Source organism: Rhodotorula toruloides (genome assembly GCF_000320785.1).
Source record: "Rhodotorula toruloides NP11 unplaced genomic scaffold Scaffold20, whole genome shotgun sequence".
Classification (NCBI taxonomy): domain Eukaryota; kingdom Fungi; phylum Basidiomycota; class Microbotryomycetes; order Sporidiobolales; family Sporidiobolaceae; genus Rhodotorula; species Rhodotorula toruloides.
Window position 1 is genome coordinate 128,971 of NW_015622980.1, and position 16,695 is coordinate 145,665.

Consider the following 16,695-nt stretch of genomic DNA (forward strand, 5'->3'; position numbering starts at 1 on the left):
TCTCCGCGCCCGCTCTCTCTCGCGCTCGCTTGGCCCCCGCTAACTTAGCCGTTGGCGCTTCCGCTCGCTCGCACGATCTATCTGATCCCTAGCTCCGTCTCATTTACGCTTGCCGTCGCGCTCGACCATCGCGGGCTCGGCTCGTTCCCTTCGCGCAGGCCAGGAGGACGTCCTTCACCCTCGCGTCAACTGGACTGCTGAAACGACTGAATACTGCATGGAATGCTAAGACTGAACGCTGGTGATAACGCACGATACGGAAAACGAGTGTCTGGTGGGTGGGTGAAAGAACGATCCTGCCGCCGGCTTCTCAAGCGAACACCTTCTCCCCCTCCTCCCTCCCCCCCTCCAGACTAACCTTGACGCTTCCCGCATCGCCCGCTCCGCCATGGACTACACAACTCCCATGCACCCTGGCCAACCCAGCAGGCGTGAGGACGCTCGTAACAGCGTACATCGAGTCTCCCCCTTTGTGAGGGGGTACCATCCCGCTGACCGTCGGCGGCATACTCGTACAATCGAGGATCCCGCCCGCTGTGTCCCCAATCAGGGCGAACAAGATAGGCGGCGTAAGGACCGGCGAACGACGAGTCGGGTACCTCCGTTTGATGAGCTGGCGGTCCCCAATCGCGTAGGTGAGGAGCTCGAGGTCGTAGCCCAACAACGCTAGGACAGCGCGCGTGCCGACATCGTCTTTGTTGCGGTGTGGGACGAGGAGCGTCCCGCTGCCGGACCCGGAGGAGTGGATCGAGGAGACGGAGATGGAGTGCGTCGTGTGTGTTGTACGAAGGGAAGAGGTGTCGGAGAAATAGTCCGGTGGGGTGTAGCCGTGAGTCTGTGCGACGTCGGGGTTGGAGTTAGCGAGAGTAAGGGGAGGGGAGGGGAGCGAGGACGAACCTTGACGTAGATCCAGTGCGCGAGCTCGTACGCCAGCGTAGCGATGACCATGACTGCGCGCGCCGCACACTCATCAGCACTTCCCTACCCCTCCGCAGCGCCAGCACTGGAACTCACTCGACAAATTCGCCACCTCGTCCCTCGCATCCTCCTCCCTCGCCCTCTCCAACTCGGCATTCAACGCCGCTCCAACAAACACCCTGCCTACCATCTGGCCCTCCCTCCACGCCGCCTCAAGTTGCTCGATAGTCGGCACAGTCTGCAGAAGGACCAGTTGAGGCGTTTCGGTTGAGAAGAGGGTGAGGAGGTGCGTGTCTAGTGCTGCTGAGGATGCGGACGTAGGTCGGGCGTCGGAGGCTGTGAGCGCAGGGAGGAAGATCGACCGCACTGCTGCCGAAGCAGGATTGTCCGTCCAAGTGAGGAGCGCGAGGAAGGCGTTTGCGACGCTCAAGAGGGCGGTCTGGTGCGCGGGGACTTTGCGGAAGTGCCTCTTGGGGCAACGTGTGAGTATGAGTGCGAGGAGAGGCAGGGGAGACGTGGAAGGGGTGCACGGACCAGGAGATCTCGGGTCAGGACGAGAGGCGGGAAGGGCATGGTGCTCGCGACGCTCGAGTAGGAGAGGCGAGAGGAACAGCAAGAGATGGATCGAGCGAGAGCAGTCGAATCAGGCGTGCGGTGGTCAGCGAAGAGTGGATGAGCGAGTGACAGATGTGCCAATCGACACGCCAGAAGCAGAGAGAGGTGCGAGCGGGCGTTGGGAAGGTCAAAGCGGTGTTGGAGGAGCCCCGGGCGAAGGACGCACGGCGAGGCATTGTCGCCGCCTCTGTGGGAGTGTGGAAGGAACGCGAAGACGCAGCGAACGGATGCAGCGAAGCGGACGCCGCAGGTTTGGGTTCATTGACGGCGCGGACGGATGGCGTTGAGGGCTGCACGGACTTCCATGGACTGTCGCAGCGCTCAGGCTTGATCTTCTATATTGGCAGGGACGGAGTCACCGGTAGAGCATGTCGTCTGTGCGGGTGAGAGCGAGAGGTCAGCTGAGTCTTGGCCGCCTGAAGCGCAAGGTGGGAAACGCACAGTGCCCTGGTCCTGCGATTCGATGCGCGATGTCAGCTCGGGAGCGCATCACGCGAGTAACCGCAGAGCGAGGAAAAGCCGAACGCACGGTACAGCAGCGCCCCCTCCACACCCCTCTCACCCTCCTTCATCGCCTCCTCCTCGAATTCGACAAAGTTGACTTCGCCCGTCTCCTGTTCCCCGCCACAGCCGTACGGCATCAAAGACTGGTCGAGGTAGGCGATGCGGAGCGGGACGTGCAGGGCGCGCGTGAGGGCGGTGATGGCGAGGTGGTCGGCTTCGCGCGAGACGGCCTGTAGCGGAAGCGGCGAGAGAGTCAACAGAGATCGTCGGTATGCATGCGTCGATAAGCACCGATAGCGCCTTCTCTGGGCATGACATGTCCGGGTCGCCGACTCACCTCGACCTCCCGTTCGCAGAAATCCTTCATCGTGATGCCGCCATCTGCCGCGAAGCGAGGGTCGTTTTCGAGGGCGAAGAGAAATGGCGAGAATTCGTCGGAGTGGGTGCGAAGGTAGGCGGACGTGATGAGGCGGAGAATGACGATGATGCAGCTGCGTTGCGGAGAGCGGTGAGCACAGAAGCGCGTGAGTCCTGCAAGCGGCGCACCTGTTGGTCTCCGCATCATTGAACGCTTTCATCAATCCATCACGCGTCAATCGCTCCATCCCGTCTTTCCTCTTCCCACCGTCCTTCTCTTCCGGACCCATCTGGTACAGCAAGTCCCGCAGCGGCTCCCAGAAGTCCTCCCAGACCATCTGCTCGAATCCGCATGCCGTGAGAAGGGGTAGGAGGTTTGAGAACTTGCTGAGGAGGTAGAGCGAGTGCGAAGCGTGGAGGGGGAGGTAGGTCTCGAGGAGGGAGAAGATGAAGCCTGGCGGAATGGGCGGCGTCAGCCTATCTCCGCCCGAGAGCGACGTGAACGAAGGGTAACGCACTGCGGTAGAAGCAATCCCCGTCTCCCCTCGCCCGTCTCAACCCAGTCCATCCATCCTGCTTCAACCGATCAATCTTGGCAACAAACACGCCCGACCCTCGTGCGTACTCGTCTCGCAGATGATCCAGAGGTTCAAGCTGGCCGACCAGCGGACGCTGCGCTGCCTCTTGGTCTTTTAGAGCGGCGGTGAGAGAGGCAATATCGTGGTCGTTGAGTTCTGAGAGCGGTTTGTCGGCGAGGGAAGGGTCGGACATGGCTGGTGGGCAGGCTGTGCAGTCAGTAAAAGCTTGGGTCGCGCTGAGGGGCTACTGACACACCTGCAGTCTGTCTTCGCAGAGGCTGATCCGTCGGAAGATGAAGAGGAGATGAGGGTGCTGTGGAAGGGTGCAGAGTGCTGTGGACTGTTTGCGCTCGACAGGTACGCTTCGAGAGGCTCAGGGTCAAGCTTCAGCGACTCTCAGCCCCAGGCAAGCAGTGTGAGCGATGCCAGGGAGGTGTTCAGGTCGAAGAGGTGGGGGGTCGACAAGTCTGCCTCCTCCACCCTGCTCAACCTGCTGAGATCGCATGCTGGAGCACGGCGAAGGTTAAGGTAGTCGTATAGCATGGCTGGCACACCGTCCAGCTCGTCTGCACTCGGGGCGGGCGCCTCTCTCTTCGTCCTCCAACTCGGCTCTCGACTGTTCTCCTTCGCGCTGAACCAGCTGCTGTTGCGGTCGACGGCACCGCAGGCGTTCGGCATTGCGACAATCCAGCTCGACACGTTAATGGCGACGGTGCTGTTCCTCGTGAGGGAGGGTATTCGAGGGGCGGTGGTCGTGAGTTCCTCTCTTCAGACCCCTTTCTTCCAATGGGCTGACGCTTCGAATAGCGAACACGACGAGGCGAGAATGCAGACGCCGCTGTTCTCCAGCAACAAACTCTTCTCCTTCCGACCCTCTTCTCCCCTCTTGCCGCTCTCGCCTTCTTCCTCTACTCCCGCTTTGTCGTCCCGACTCCGCATCCAGCATACTACAGCACCACACTCGCGCTCTACGGCCTCTCGACCCTCGCGGAACTCGTCTTCGAGCCGCTCTACCTTCGCACACTGCAAGACTGGCAGACCTTCACCTCGAAACGCGTCAAAGTCGAGGGTTTCGCCATGCTCACGAAGGCGACTGGGACCCTCGTCACTGTGCGCATCGTGTCGGAGGACGAGGCGCTGCTCGGGTATGGGATCGGCCAGCTCGTCTATTCGTTGACCATCTGGGCGGGTTTCGCCTGGATCTTGCGGTCTTCCACGTTGACCCAATCACCGTCGCTCAGCCTGCGCAAAGTCGACGGGCGGTTCTTTGACCAGGGTATCACGGAGCTCGGCTGGGTGTTGACGAAGCAAAGCGTGGTGAAGCAGCTGCTTACGGAGGCGGACAAGCTGGCGATTGGCAGGTTCGGGAGTACGGCAGACATGGGAGGGTATGCGGTGGCGCTGAACTACGGTGAGTGCGGAGAAGCATCTAGGCGGGTTTGGCGGGACTGACGGACTTTCCGACCAGGCTCTCTCGTCGCCCGTCTCCTCTTCCAACCGCTCGAGGAATCCTCCAGGCTCTACTTCTCCTCCCTCGCATCGACAACGGTTCACGACTCCGCGTCGCCAGAAGCCGCGTCGTCCTCCGCCGAATCCACACCGAAACCTGCCGGGCCTCCGCTTTCCGCCCTCGCCTCGGCCGCCTCCTACCTCCGCCTCCTGCTCCTCTTCTACACCCATCTCACGCTCATCTTCATCTTCTTCGCTCCCGCCTACACCACTCCCCTCCTGCACCTCCTCCTCGGCCCACGCTGGTCACGCACCTCCGCCTCGCCCATCCTGCGCACCTACGCCCTCTCCCTCCCCTTCCTAGCCTTCAACGGCTTAACCGAAGCCTTCTTCCAATCCGTCGCTCCAGCGCACTGGATCCAGCGGGGCGCGGCATGGATGGTCATTTGCGCGGCGGGCTTTGCGGTGAGTGTCTGGGTCACGATTGGGAGGTGGGGAATGGGAGCGGAGGGGTTGGTGGTGGCGAATTGTGTGAATATGGCGATGAGGATGGCATTTTCGACGGTGTTTATGGTGCGGTACTTCGGGGACGCGTTGCGGCAGGATGAGAAGGGGAAGACGGGCGAAGCTGAGGGTGAGGAGCCTGGGCAGGGTCGGCAGAAGGAGCGTCGACGAACTGCCGACAACCTCGACTGGCGAGCATGGACGCCGTCATTCGCCACGGTCGTCGTGTTCGTCGTCGGAGGGATCGTCTGCCGAAGGAGCGAAGACGTCTGGACGGAGCAGGTCATGCTTGGGCAGAGCGTTGGCGGTCGGAAGGGCGACTTGCTGGAGACGGGCAAGCACTTTGCGGTGGGTGCGGTCGCGGGGTTGATTGGGTTGGCGACAATGTGCGTTGTGACCCTCTCTCCCCTCACGACGTTCCGTCACGCTTTGCTGACCTGTTGCTCTTGCTCGCAGCTTTGTCTCACACCGAACGGAGATCCGCCAGGCGCTAGCAACTCAACGAGATCGGCGGAAGGCGGAGTGAACGGCTCATTCGTACGACTCACCTTACTTGCCTCACCTCTCGCTGCGACGCCGCCACGCCTCCGCTCGCACAGACCTTATCGGCACAGCATCTCGCGGGATGAGAGGCGGCTCAAGGACGTCGGCGGGACGGGGGATAGGCTGAAACGGGTTGAAAGGACGCTTGCGAACCCAGGCGACTCGCATTGTGTGTTCTGCGACCGCCGTTGTCCCCGACAGACTGCAGTGAAGTGCTCGAGAGCGCAAAGACAGCCCCAGCTGCCGCCGACACCGGGGTTGTGCCCTTCTCTCCTCCTCTCCTCCCGCCCACACCGGTACCTACAAAGGTGCGCCTACCGACGCGCATGCTCTCTGCAGGCTTTCTTTGTGGCTCAAATCGCTCGAAATTGAGGCAAACACTCTAACATTGCAGCTACTGACCATGCGTGTGTGCTCGAGGCGACTCGTCCAGCGAGAAGTCCGACAGAGCGTTCGCGCTCGAAAGTGCGCGTGCAGATGCGCATAGTGGAGGCGCATATGCGCATAATAGTAGTGTAAATGCGCTTCCATACGCGCACGTCAATTGTACAACAACCCCTGTCTCCCGCCGACCGAGGTGTGTCGCTGTTTGGACGCCTGCAACACGCAACCTAGTCCTCCGCTAGGCCTGGAGCGGGGCCTCAGCTATGCTCTGAGCCTGTAAGCTGTCGTGCAGCAAAGTCTGCGGGGGTTTGCGGCGGGACAGAGAGGTGAGACGCAGGAGAGCGACGGAAGCGGAGGACGACCGAGTGTCAAGGTCCTCGAGGTCGACGGGACATGCTAGGACTCAGTGAGAGCAGGTCAATCAAGCCTAGCATCCCGCAGGACCTCAAAGCGGGCGGGAAGAGGTCCCCTGAAGCGGCCACGCCTCCTCATACGCCAATCCAGGCGCACTATGCGCCGAAAGTGCGCCTGGAAGCATGCGCACCTCAATCTCCAGTCCACCCCTGTCCGTCCGACGATCTTCTCGAGCATGCGCACCTTTGTAGTGGGCAGGCGCACTCGCAAGCTGATGAGGAGGGTTTCGGCGGTGTACAGCGTCGTCGGGGGTGTAGCGGAGCGATCTGTGTGGATAAAACGGTCGCAAGGAGCGTTCTGCAGCTATAGCATGATCCTCAGCCCCCTCCGTAGCGTGGACGTCGGGGCTGAGGTGCCGCGCGATGACAGGCGCACCTTTGCACAAACCGCGCCCACACCTCCGCCGCCGCACGCTCTCATCCCCGTCCTCTCGAGGGCGGGCTGCTGCTTGCCCTGGTCGCTTGTATGAACGCCATGGACCGCCAATAGCACGCGCTCACAGCCCAGCGACTCTTGTCGACCCCCGTCGACCCCGCCTCTTCTCATCAGCAGAGCGCCTCGACCTCTCGCCCCCTCTGGGCGTTCTTTTGAGCAGCCCAGTCTTTCATACAGCACCTTGTAAGACCATCGACCCCGCCAGCGTGCTCCCTCGTCCGCCTCACCCGCCGCCTGTTCCTCTCATCCGTTTTCATCGCGGTCTTTGCGCCCTCGCCCAGGATGATCATCGACGGCGTCAAGGTGCGTGCCAGGCTCTTTTTCAGCCCACCCCAGCATCACTGCCGCGATCGCAACCGCCCCTGAGCTGTGGGACACCCCTTGCACCCGCCTTCCCGCACGGGCTTTGTTCGAGGGTCACCCGCCCGTCCATTCAAGCTGACCCTTTTTCCTTTGCGACCCGTAGTACAGCTGCGAGAGCTGCATCAAAGGCCACCGGCAAGCCAACTGCACGCATGCAGACCGCCCTCTCCGCGAGATCCAGAAGCGCGGACGGCCCGTCACGGCTTGTGCAGAGTGTCGCGAGTTGAGGCGGGCGACGAACTCGCACAGGACTTGCGTGCACAATCAGGACAAGGTCGACAGTGCGTCGGCAGCTTCTTGCATTCTTTGCGTGAGATCGCAAGACTGACTTCGCGTTCCACGATTTGGCGCAGCCCACGAGGTCCTGCTCAAGGCGCTTCCGAACGGCGCGAAAGACCTCCAGTCCATCTCGCTCGTCCGCCGTCCGTCCTCAACCAAATCGCACGGATCCGTCTCGTCGGCCCCTTCCACCTCGCACCGCACGAACCCCGCCGGTCCTTCTGCCTCGTCTGTCGCGTCTGAGGAGGACTTGGCGACTGTCGGGAGAAAGAAGAGTCTGTCGCGGCCCACGAGCATCTCGAGGAAGAGCTCCTCGGCCAAGGACAAGAAGCCGCACGACCTGGCTCACGGGCACCTCGCTGACCACCCGACGCACTTCTCGGCCGCGTACTCTCCCTACCCGCACCACACGCCGAAGGAGCACCACCACCACCATGTTCCGTCGCCACTTGCTCATGACAAAGAGCGCGGCGAAGGCGGTTCGAACAGGCCGTCGCCGTCGGGTTCGGGTGGAGGGGTCGTCAAGACTGAGGCGCCGACTCCGCCGCTTCCGCCTCTCCCTCCACTTCCTCCCAGCGCGTCCGACCTCGTGCTTCCCCACCTTCCGACTCTGCGCCCGCAAGAGCAGTTCCAGCTTCCCAATCCTCTTCCTCTTTCTCGCGCTCCCGCTCCTCCCGCCTTCTCGCCCGACCTCGCAACTTCCGCACCTCGCCCTGCGACACCGCAGTTGACGAATGAGCAGCTCGCCTCCGCTTTCTTCTTCCGCGACTTTCCTCCTCAAGCCGTCGCTTCCTCCTCTGCGTCTGCTTCTCCCTCCGTCCCTTCGCCACAGCACCAGCAACCCGTTCCTTCGAACTCTACGCCCGAGCAGACTTCAAACCCAGACTACGAAGAGTTCGAGCGGTTCAAGGCGTCCCTCGAAGGCGCAAGCGGGTTCGACAACGCAATGGGCGACTTGTCCTACCCCTCCCTCTCGGACTACCCTCTCTCGACCTCTCTCCCCTCAATCGACCCCGCCGTCGCATCCTACGTCCTCGGACCCGAACCCTCCCGTCCAGCAGTCTCCCTCGCACCGATGTATGGCGCGGAAGGCGAATCGTTCTTCTCCGCCCCTGAACCGCCCCCTTCCGTCCCCTCCGATTCGGGCTTCGATTTCTCTGCGCTTGCGTTCGCGGGAGCGGGTCCTGCGTCGGCTGCCGAGACGACAGAGTACCGCAACCCCGTCGATCCGGTCTCTTCCGCCGCCTCGAGCGATATCTTCGACCTCGGCGCCACCAACGCGCATCCAGCCATCTACGGCTATCCGCTCGAACCCGTTTCGTCAAACTACTCGGCCTACGAAAGCGCCGCCCCGTCCGTCGCGCAATCCGTCTCTGCGACCTCCGCGCTTGAACGACTGGACCTCGCTCCCGCGCGGGGTGCGACTCAAACGCCCTCGAGTGCGAGTGCGAGCGCGGCGAGTCAGAGGAACGAGCCGGATGCGGTACCGGGGCAGACGGATCTCGATGGGATCCTCGAGTGGCTTGCGTCGAGTACCGCTGCGGGGGTTCTGCCTCCTCCGCCTTCTTCGTCTGTCGCTGGACCGGTGAGGCAGGATTCGCGCGGCAGTGGGTACGCGAGCGCGAGTGGAGGGAGCGGGTACGCGAGTGCGTGGCCTAGCGCGCCGCCGAGCGTGGTCGGTCAAGGGGTGGGCGACTGGTCGGGCGTCGAGGAGAGCAGCGAGGGGCGGGACTCGCCTGCCCCTGCTCCGGCTCCGGCTCCGAGGTTGCAGTTCAAAGAGGCGGAGCGGGACGAGGAGGAAGAAGCGAGGAGGAAGCGGAGGCCGCGGAACGCGGATCTCGAGATGTTCCGCTCGGCGACTATTACCTGCGCCGACGCTGCTTTCTCGTCCTCCACTTCGCCCGACCTTTCCGACCCCGACGGCGACGACGACGCCGAAGCGGAAGGAGGCGGGGAGTACAGTTTCACGGCGGACGACCTCGAGCTGGACAAGTTTGGCGTCGACGAGGAATGGTTCAGACGGTTGGGGTTGAGGACGGGTGGAGGTGGTGCGGATTGGGGAGGAGGAGAGGGGGACGAGTTTGATGATGGGTACGAGGAGGACGACGAGGCTAGTGTGGTTGGAAGGCAGGACGAGGGGCGTCGCGAGGAGGAAGACGAGGGCGATTGGCGCGGGGATGAGGAGTTTGGCAGTGGGGCGCGGCATGAGCCTGCGATCAAGGAGGAGGAGGAGGAGGAGGAGGAGGACGAGGCAGACGAAGGGTCGGGAGGAGAGAGGCGAATGGTGGACGAGCACGCGCACGACCGCGGTGGCATGTGGTGGAGTTGACACACGCCCTTACACTCTCGCACGCCCTGTGTGCATACGCATCACTCGCACACCTGTTGTTCCACCTCGCTCGTTCCGCGGGTCGCTCGCCTCGCTCGCCCTCTCTCTGTGTCGCAACTAGCATTCACTACTATTCCCCTTTTGTATGTGTCGATTACTAGACGCTGGATTTACCCGGAGCAGGTTGTCCCGGCCCGCGTCTCCGGCTTCTTGTCCGGCTGCTCGACGCTCTTTCGGCTCGCTCTCTCTTTCCCTCAAACTCGTCACTTTCGAGCACTCCATTACCCTCACTACTCCCACACACACCGCACACGAACAACCCGCGCCGCCATGTCCGCCCAGAACCGCCTCCAACAAGTCCAGGGCCAGCTCTCCGCCTCGCACCCCAAGGGCCTCCTCGCCGGTGAGGTCGCAGTCATCACTGGCGTGCGTGCCGTTCCTACGCGCTCATCGTGCGCCCCCGAACTGACCAACTCGCGCTTGCCGGTTCTCCTTTGATCCCCCACTTTCCTCTCGTCCCGCGGCCCTCATCGCCTCATCGCCTGCTTTCCACTTCCCTTGTTCTCACACTCGCTCCGACTCGCAGGCCGCCCAGGGTATCGGCCGCTCGTGCGCCCTCCTCTTCGCCGCCGAGGGAGCCAAGGTCGTCGTCTCGGACCTCGATGGCTCCAAGGCCCAGAAGGTCGTCGACGAGATCAAGCAGAACGGCGGAGAGGTCATCGTCGTTGCGGGAGACGTTACCGCCGATGACTTTGCCAAGAAGCTGATCGAGCAGACTGTTGCGTGAGTTTGAGGCGATTTCTCACTTGAGCGGGCGAGCGCGCGGTTCTTTCGGCTGGTTGCGGGCTGGTCGGCTTCTTTGCGTAAAGATGCGGAGCGCTGGCTTTGCAAGGCGCGAACTCTCCACCGAGGATTACGCGGCTGACCGTCTCTTTGCCCTTCGCAGCGCCTTCGGCACCGTCGACCACATCGTCAACAACGTGCGTTCGTTTGCATCTGTTCTGCGCGAGACTACTCGTTTTGACACCTCGCTCCATCGCAGGCCGGCTTCACCTCTGACAAGGTGCGCTCCCATCCTCGACAAGCTTCTCCCTCCCTCATACTGATCCCCTCGTTCGCGCAGATGCTCCACACGATGACGGACGACAACTACGAGTTGATGCTCAAGGTCCACAACGTCGCGCCCTTCAAGATCATCCGCGAAGCCGCGCCGTACCTCCGCTCCAAGGACCCCAAGCGCGCAAAGGCCAACCGCTCGATCGTCAACGTCTCTTCCGTCGCGGGTCTGCATGGAAATGTTGGACAGACTAACTGTGCGTGCGAAAGATCTCGTTTGTTTACGAATGGGAGCTGACGTATTGGTTGTGCAGACGCGACTGCGAAGGCTGGTGTTATCGGCTTGACCAAGACGTGCGTTCCAGCCGATCCCTTTCCCCTTCTTCTTCTGTACTGACTCGGCTCTCACAGTGTCGCAAAGGAGTGGGGACCCTTCGGCGTCCGCGCCAACACCGTCGCCTTCGGGTTCGTCCGATCCCTTCCTCTCCTTCTCCTTCGCTAGCTCATGCCCAATCGCGCGCAGCCACATCCTCACCCGCCTGACGCAAGCAAAGGAGCTCGGCGAGACTATCGAAGTGAACGGAAAGAGTGCGTCCCTCTCTCCCTTCTTAGCCTCGTGCTAAGCTGACGAGGGTGCTGCAGAGATCGCGCTTGGGATCCCTACCGGCGGCAAGAAGAAGGACGACAAGCCCGAGTCGTACCCTCACATGTGCGTGCGAGTCTTTCCTACAATCTGGAGGAGTGCTGACGAGGTTTGGCGTCGACAGCCCCTTGAACCGCCCTGGAACCGCTGAGGAGGCCGCGAAGGCAGTCTTGTTCTTGTGCTCCCCGCTCGCCGCCTATATCTCGGGCCACACGCTTGAGACCACTGGAGGTATGGGAATCTGAGCACGCCGTACGTCCTCTCTCCCCTCCCCCTCCTCGTCTCGGACCGTCCCTGACTTCCCTCCGCACCTCCAGCTCTAGGTCCGCGACCTCTCTCGTCTCTTTCGTTCGTTCAGGGTGTAATTCGGTGCATTCGCAGTTCCTGTCTCGCAGTTCGTGCATCGAGACAAGGGAAGCGAGAGCGAGGTGGAGGAGCAGGTCTTGGGAGACGATCTGCTGCTTTCGGAAGTCGCTCACGAGCATCTTCCGCGTCAGCACACCTCTCTGGCTTCGCTAGGAGTCCCAAAGAAGTACACGAGAGAACCTTGCGCTCCTCGTCAACTCGCGCTCCCTCGCAAGTCCGCCTCACGTTGACCAAGCTCCCTTCAGTCTCCAAAGGTGCAAACTTGCTGCAATACACAGTCTATCAATAATCGTCGAGTGTCGGTGGAACATCGGTGTCGACGGAAAGCATCTTGCTCAAAAGGCGAAAATTCGCGCGAGTCACCTTGTCTAGGTTGAACGACTCGAGGAGCGCGTGCAAAGCCGGTGAAGGACCAAACTGTGCTTCCTCCCTGATGTATCCGACCAGCACGAACGGCTCGACCGCTCGGGGAAGCCATCCTGCGAGGCCCCGTCGATGATGGCGGTGATGCGGCCGTCCTTGACGATGATGTTGCCGCCGTGCAAATCTGCATGGACGAGCCCGACGCCGCCTTGTACGAGACAGTCTTCAACGTTTGGCGGCGCTGAATACCGCGCGCAGGCCTTGCTTCGTCGCCCAATCTCGAAGCGGATCCACTTTTTGAGGTCGTCGACATCGTACAAGGCCGGCTCCGGCTTCTGCGTGAGGACCGCTTGAAACGGACCGCCAAGTCGGCGCGAAGCTTTGTTGTCGCAGGCGCCGAGTCGGACGCCGGGAGGTGCAGGAAGGGAGGCGAGTTCCGAAAGGATGAAAGTAAAGTCGGACTTGATGTGGTTGATGTCGGCGGAAGATAGGGTGTCCCATGCGTCATCGAGTGTGTTGCCCTCAACGTACTCTTGGTAGATGAAGGTCTCGCCAGCGTCGTCCGACATGCCGAGAAGCTGTTGGATGCCAGGTCAGCCAGCGAGAAAGCAGTCGCTGGTGAGGAGGAAGGCGGCGCACCTTGGGTACAGGGATCCTAGTCTGTTGCGCGACGAGACGCATCACCTCTCCTTCCTCACGCGCGACCCTCGGTCCGTACTTGACAACCATTTTCCTCGCCTCCCAAGTCACCGCAACAACGAACACCCCCAACAACTTGCAGTACCCAGGTCCTTGCGTACTGAGGAGCCGACCGTTCAGGCGTACGTATGAGGGCGATGGCAGCGAGGCAGGCGGGACTGAAAGGCGTTTCAAAGCAGGTGAGGGCGCCGCATCATTCATGAGTGGGCCAAGCGGCTGTCTGGCCGGTGCATGTGGCTCATCAGAGGCGCCGCACTGCATCAAAGAAGGTTCAGCTGGTGAGGATCCGCCGGGGAAGCGGTGTGGGCCAGAATAAGACGGGAGGGATGCGGTGGAGGCGAAACGCGGCCAGCGGGAGCTGTAGAAGGCTCTGTATACGTGTACTGGGAAGCGAAAGCGCAGGAACCTATGGGACAAGCTTGTTTGAGAGCGTGAATGGAGGACAACAAGCGGAGGAGGAAAGACAGACCGACGGCTCTTCTCCATCTCACAGCTTCCTGCAACTCGGGTCGAGCTTCTACAGATCCGCTACGACTCTCTGGCCACGAGCCGTTTCCAAAGAACGCCATGAGCAAGAGCTGACGCGTACATCCTCGCGCTGAGGGAACGAGGGAAAGTTGGAAGTGTCCCTCGATGACTGCGCCAATATTGACTGATCATCTATCAGTACTCGTCACCACCCTGAAACTGCTCATCAGGCCACGACTGCAATGCGTCAAGCACCTCTTCGAGGCCTTCGAGAGTCCGCTTCTCTATGTTGAGCGCCTCGAGGAGCGCCGCCATTGCCTCGCAGCATGGGGAAGTTCTTGTTCGGGTAGGCTGTGAGCGCCTTACTCAAAATCTTGAAGCCCTCGAGCGTCTCCGCATCGAGATTGAAGGTCGCAAGAAGCGCCTGCAACCCCGCCCGGCATTCACAGCGGTGTCGCTCGAGATAGGTGACGAGCGTGTACGCCTCAGCAATGCGCGGCAACCATGCTGCCTCCGCCCAGTCAACGATAGCGGCGATGCGTCCGCTCTTGACGAGGATGTTCCCGGCGCTTAGGTCGGCGTGGACGAGACCGATGTCGCCTTGCGCGAGGAAGCGCTCGATATCAGCTGGGATGGACAGCTCGTTGAGCGAGTGTGAGCGCCGGTTGATCTCGAAGCGGATCCATTCGCGGAAGTTGACCAGTGTGCGCAGGGTCGGTTCGGGACGGTAGCTGCGTGTGACGTGGCACGAGTCGGCGACGCGGGCGTGTAGAGACATGTTGTAGTTGCCGAGGAGGACGTTGGCGGGCACGTCGATCTTGGCGAGTTCCGCGATGCAGCGCGAGAAGTCGGAGGTGATGCTCTTGATTTCGGCCGGGGTGAGACTGTCCCAGGCGTCGGCGAGGGTCGGAGCATCGACTAATTCTTCGTAGATAAAGGTCTCGCCGGATGCCGCATCGACAGCGACACCAAGCACCTTTGGGAGCGAAGGAGAGGTGAAGGAGTGGTCAGCAAGAAAACGCGATTGAAGGAAGGCTGAACGACGCACCGCAGGAACAGGGACAGTTGTATCCTCCCTGACCAATCGCATCACCTCGGCCTCCGACGAGAACACTTCTTCGCCGTACTTGATGAGAATCTCCTTTCCTCGCCACGTGACCCGCTTGACGAACTGTCCGTGCAGTCGACAGTAGCTCAGGTTGTCTGGATCGACATGTGCGCCATTCGTTCGAACGAAAGAGGGAGACGGAAGATGTTGAGAGAGCGACGGCCGTTTCGAGGACGAGGTGAACGAGGGTGAAGAGGCGACAGGCCGATTCGTGCGGGGTGCGAAAGGCGTTCGCGGGTTGATCATGACTGCTGTGCACGATGCTCAGTCGCGCAGACCTCGGTGAACTCCAAACCTTGGACAGAGGTTGACAGAGAGAGCGATGAAGGGCTTCGCCGGGGAAGGGAACGCGAGGGCGCGGAAGCCAGCGTAGCAGCGAGAAACTCAGTTGAGAAGCGGCGAAGTAGAGTCGGGCAACCCCAAGCGGGGGCTTTTGTGCGACGAAAGAGGAGGAGGAACAGAAGGCAGGGGCAGAAGATCTGGAACCGCTTCCCTGCTTCCAGTCGTTCGTCCCAGCTCGCTTGCAACAGAGAGACGCTGTGGCGCCAAGACAAGCTGCAAGGGCGCCGACAAGCGCAAGCAGAGCGCATGCATAGAGGGGACATCTCGTTTCTCGCTACGACGACGCGAGCAGCACTGCAATAATCACAGCTTCACCAAGACTCCGCCCAGTGCGCCGAATCTGGACCCGCATTCAGCGCCATGTGCACGAACAGCAAACCTTCGCGCGTCTCCGGCTCGAGGTCGAAAGTGCTCAGCAGCCCCTCCATTGCCGGTGGACACCCGTATCGCCGTTTCTTGATGTACCCAACGAGGGCGAGCGGCTCGACGATGCGTGGTAGCCATCCGGTGAGTTCCCAGTCGATGATGGCGGCTATCCGACCGTTCTTGATGAGGATGTTCTCGCCGTGCAAGTCGGCGTGGACGAAGCCGACGACGCTGCTTGTGAGGAGCTGGTCGAGGTTGGCCGGTGATGGTGGGAGCCTCAAGAGTGCGCCACGACGGCGATCCATCTCGGAGCGGATCCAACCCGCAAAGTCCTCAATGGTGCGCATGACAGGCTCGGGCTTCCGCACGAGCAACGCATGGCACGATTCGCCCACGCGAGTGTCGAGCTTGTTGTTGCAAGCACCGAGCACGACGTCGTGCGGTGGCTCGAGCGTGGCGAGTTCGGCGACATAGGCGGAAAAGTCGCGTTGGATGGCGGCGAGCTCTAGAGGAGAGAGGTTGGACCAAGCTTCGGCGAGCGTAATCCCGTCGACGAGCTCCATGTAGATGAACGTCTCGCCCGTCGCCTCCTCGTGCACGACGCCGTAGACCTGCAGACTCGAAAGTCAGCGACTCAGCGCGCGCACGAGGTTGGCGAAACGGCCAGTCTCGTCGCACCTTCGGGACAGGGATAGAAGTGTTCGCCTTGATCATCCTCATCACGTCTGCTTCCCCGCTGGAGACCGAGATGCCGTACTTTACGATAATATCCCTCCCGCCCCACTGAATCCGCTTGACGAACACGCCCTCGGCTTCGCAGTCTACCGGTCTCCGCGTGCCGATCAAGTAACCGCCTGTACGGACGTCGCCAGGTCGGGGCAGGGGTACCGACGACATGAGCGGCAGAGCGGGGTTCGTTGACGAGGAGAGAGGTAGGTAGGAAGGCGTTTTGACGATTTGTGCACGGGTCAGTTGGCTGCCTGTCCCAGGCTGGTGTTCCTTGGTGGCTTTGTGCTGCATCCAAGAGGGGCAGCATGCGAGGACTCGCGAAGCCGTCGACAGAGGAGGAATGCCGAGGAGACAGGCCGCGAGGATCTTGCGAGAGAGGCAGCGCACTAGAAGCGCAGGCCGACACAGGACAAAGCCAGACGAGACACGAGCGACTTGATGGTGGTTTGGACGAGCAGGGTAGAGGAGGGTGAGGAAGGAATGGCGCGGGAAAGGTGGGCGTCGTGAGAACTTGGCAGGTAGCGCGGGACAGTGTTAAAGCACTGACGAGCGTGACAAGCTTGTGTAGCAGCGTGAATGGAGGAGGAAGAAGAGGGAGAGAGCTCTTCTCACCAACAGAAGCGCCGCCTCGCTTCTTCCCGGCACTTGTTTCGCACTTCTGTGCGCTCAATACAGCTGTCTCTTACCATTAGGCTGAGCAACGCGGGCCACGAGCGAGGGTTGACGCGCATACATCGTCGCGTCGAGGCGAACTTCGTCCTCCTGCCCTCAACCACTCGCTCACACTGCTCGGAACGCTCTTTACGCCCGTCAGACGACTCATATACCCCCTCGCAACGCACCACAAGTCACGCCATACCCTTCCGCTCGCCTTTGTCGCCCC

The 16,695-nt window shown here is 61.5% G+C and overlaps 8 protein-coding genes across 8 annotated transcripts; 3 read left to right on the forward strand and 5 right to left on the reverse strand.

The window, feature by feature from the left end:
• Positions 1-310: 310 nt before the first annotated feature.
• On the reverse strand, positions 311-1,491 carry RHTO_03344 (uncharacterized protein; the record flags this gene model as incomplete). Its single annotated transcript, XM_016417015.1, has 4 exons — positions 311-835; positions 898-950; positions 1,015-1,387; positions 1,453-1,491. The coding sequence occupies 4 exons, from the start codon at positions 1,489-1,491 to the stop codon at positions 311-313; spliced, it is 990 nt and encodes a 329-aa protein (XP_016271544.1).
• A 397-nt stretch (positions 1,492-1,888) lies between these two features.
• On the reverse strand, positions 1,889-3,165 carry RHTO_03345 (ubiquitin thioesterase protein OTUB1; the record flags this gene model as incomplete). The annotated part of the gene is made up of 6 exons (XM_016417016.1): positions 1,889-1,908; positions 1,975-1,986; positions 2,063-2,267; positions 2,375-2,528; positions 2,584-2,848; positions 2,913-3,165. 6 exons carry the CDS (start codon positions 3,163-3,165, stop codon positions 1,889-1,891), a joined length of 909 nt encoding a protein of 302 aa, XP_016271545.1.
• Positions 3,166-3,513: 348 nt separating this feature from the next.
• On the forward strand, positions 3,514-5,451 carry RHTO_03346 (oligosaccharidyl-lipid flippase family; the record flags this gene model as incomplete). Its single annotated transcript, XM_016417017.1, has 4 exons — positions 3,514-3,726; positions 3,780-4,383; positions 4,441-5,311; positions 5,382-5,451. 4 exons carry the CDS (start codon positions 3,514-3,516, stop codon positions 5,449-5,451), a joined length of 1,758 nt encoding a protein of 585 aa, XP_016271546.1.
• Positions 5,452-6,983: 1,532 nt separating this feature from the next.
• Positions 6,984-9,672, forward strand: RHTO_03347 (copper-fist transcription factor; the record flags this gene model as incomplete). Its single annotated transcript, XM_016417018.1, has 3 exons — positions 6,984-7,004; positions 7,168-7,345; positions 7,418-9,672. The coding sequence occupies 3 exons, from the start codon at positions 6,984-6,986 to the stop codon at positions 9,670-9,672; spliced, it is 2,454 nt and encodes an 817-aa protein (XP_016271547.1).
• A 330-nt stretch (positions 9,673-10,002) lies between these two features.
• RHTO_03348 (3-oxoacyl-[acyl-carrier protein] reductase) lies at positions 10,003-11,616 on the forward strand (the record flags this gene model as incomplete). The annotated part of the gene is made up of 10 exons (XM_016417019.1): positions 10,003-10,098; positions 10,259-10,455; positions 10,619-10,652; positions 10,715-10,735; positions 10,796-10,985; positions 11,043-11,082; positions 11,140-11,193; positions 11,252-11,316; positions 11,371-11,437; positions 11,496-11,616. The coding sequence occupies 10 exons, from the start codon at positions 10,003-10,005 to the stop codon at positions 11,614-11,616; spliced, it is 885 nt and encodes a 294-aa protein (XP_016271548.1).
• A 403-nt stretch (positions 11,617-12,019) lies between these two features.
• On the reverse strand, positions 12,020-13,060 carry RHTO_03349 (phosphotransferase enzyme family protein; the record flags this gene model as incomplete). The annotated part of the gene is made up of 3 exons (XM_016417020.1): positions 12,020-12,105; positions 12,192-12,678; positions 12,740-13,060. 3 exons carry the CDS (start codon positions 13,058-13,060, stop codon positions 12,020-12,022), a joined length of 894 nt encoding a protein of 297 aa, XP_016271549.1.
• Positions 13,061-13,514: 454 nt separating this feature from the next.
• Positions 13,515-14,621, reverse strand: RHTO_03350 (protein tyrosine kinase; the record flags this gene model as incomplete). Its single annotated transcript, XM_016417021.1, has 2 exons — positions 13,515-14,243; positions 14,316-14,621. The coding sequence occupies 2 exons, from the start codon at positions 14,619-14,621 to the stop codon at positions 13,515-13,517; spliced, it is 1,035 nt and encodes a 344-aa protein (XP_016271550.1).
• A 407-nt stretch (positions 14,622-15,028) lies between these two features.
• On the reverse strand, positions 15,029-16,103 carry RHTO_03351 (phosphotransferase enzyme family protein; the record flags this gene model as incomplete). The annotated part of the gene is made up of 2 exons (XM_016417022.1): positions 15,029-15,694; positions 15,762-16,103. 2 exons carry the CDS (start codon positions 16,101-16,103, stop codon positions 15,029-15,031), a joined length of 1,008 nt encoding a protein of 335 aa, XP_016271551.1.
• Between the last annotated feature and the right edge of the window lie 592 nt (positions 16,104-16,695).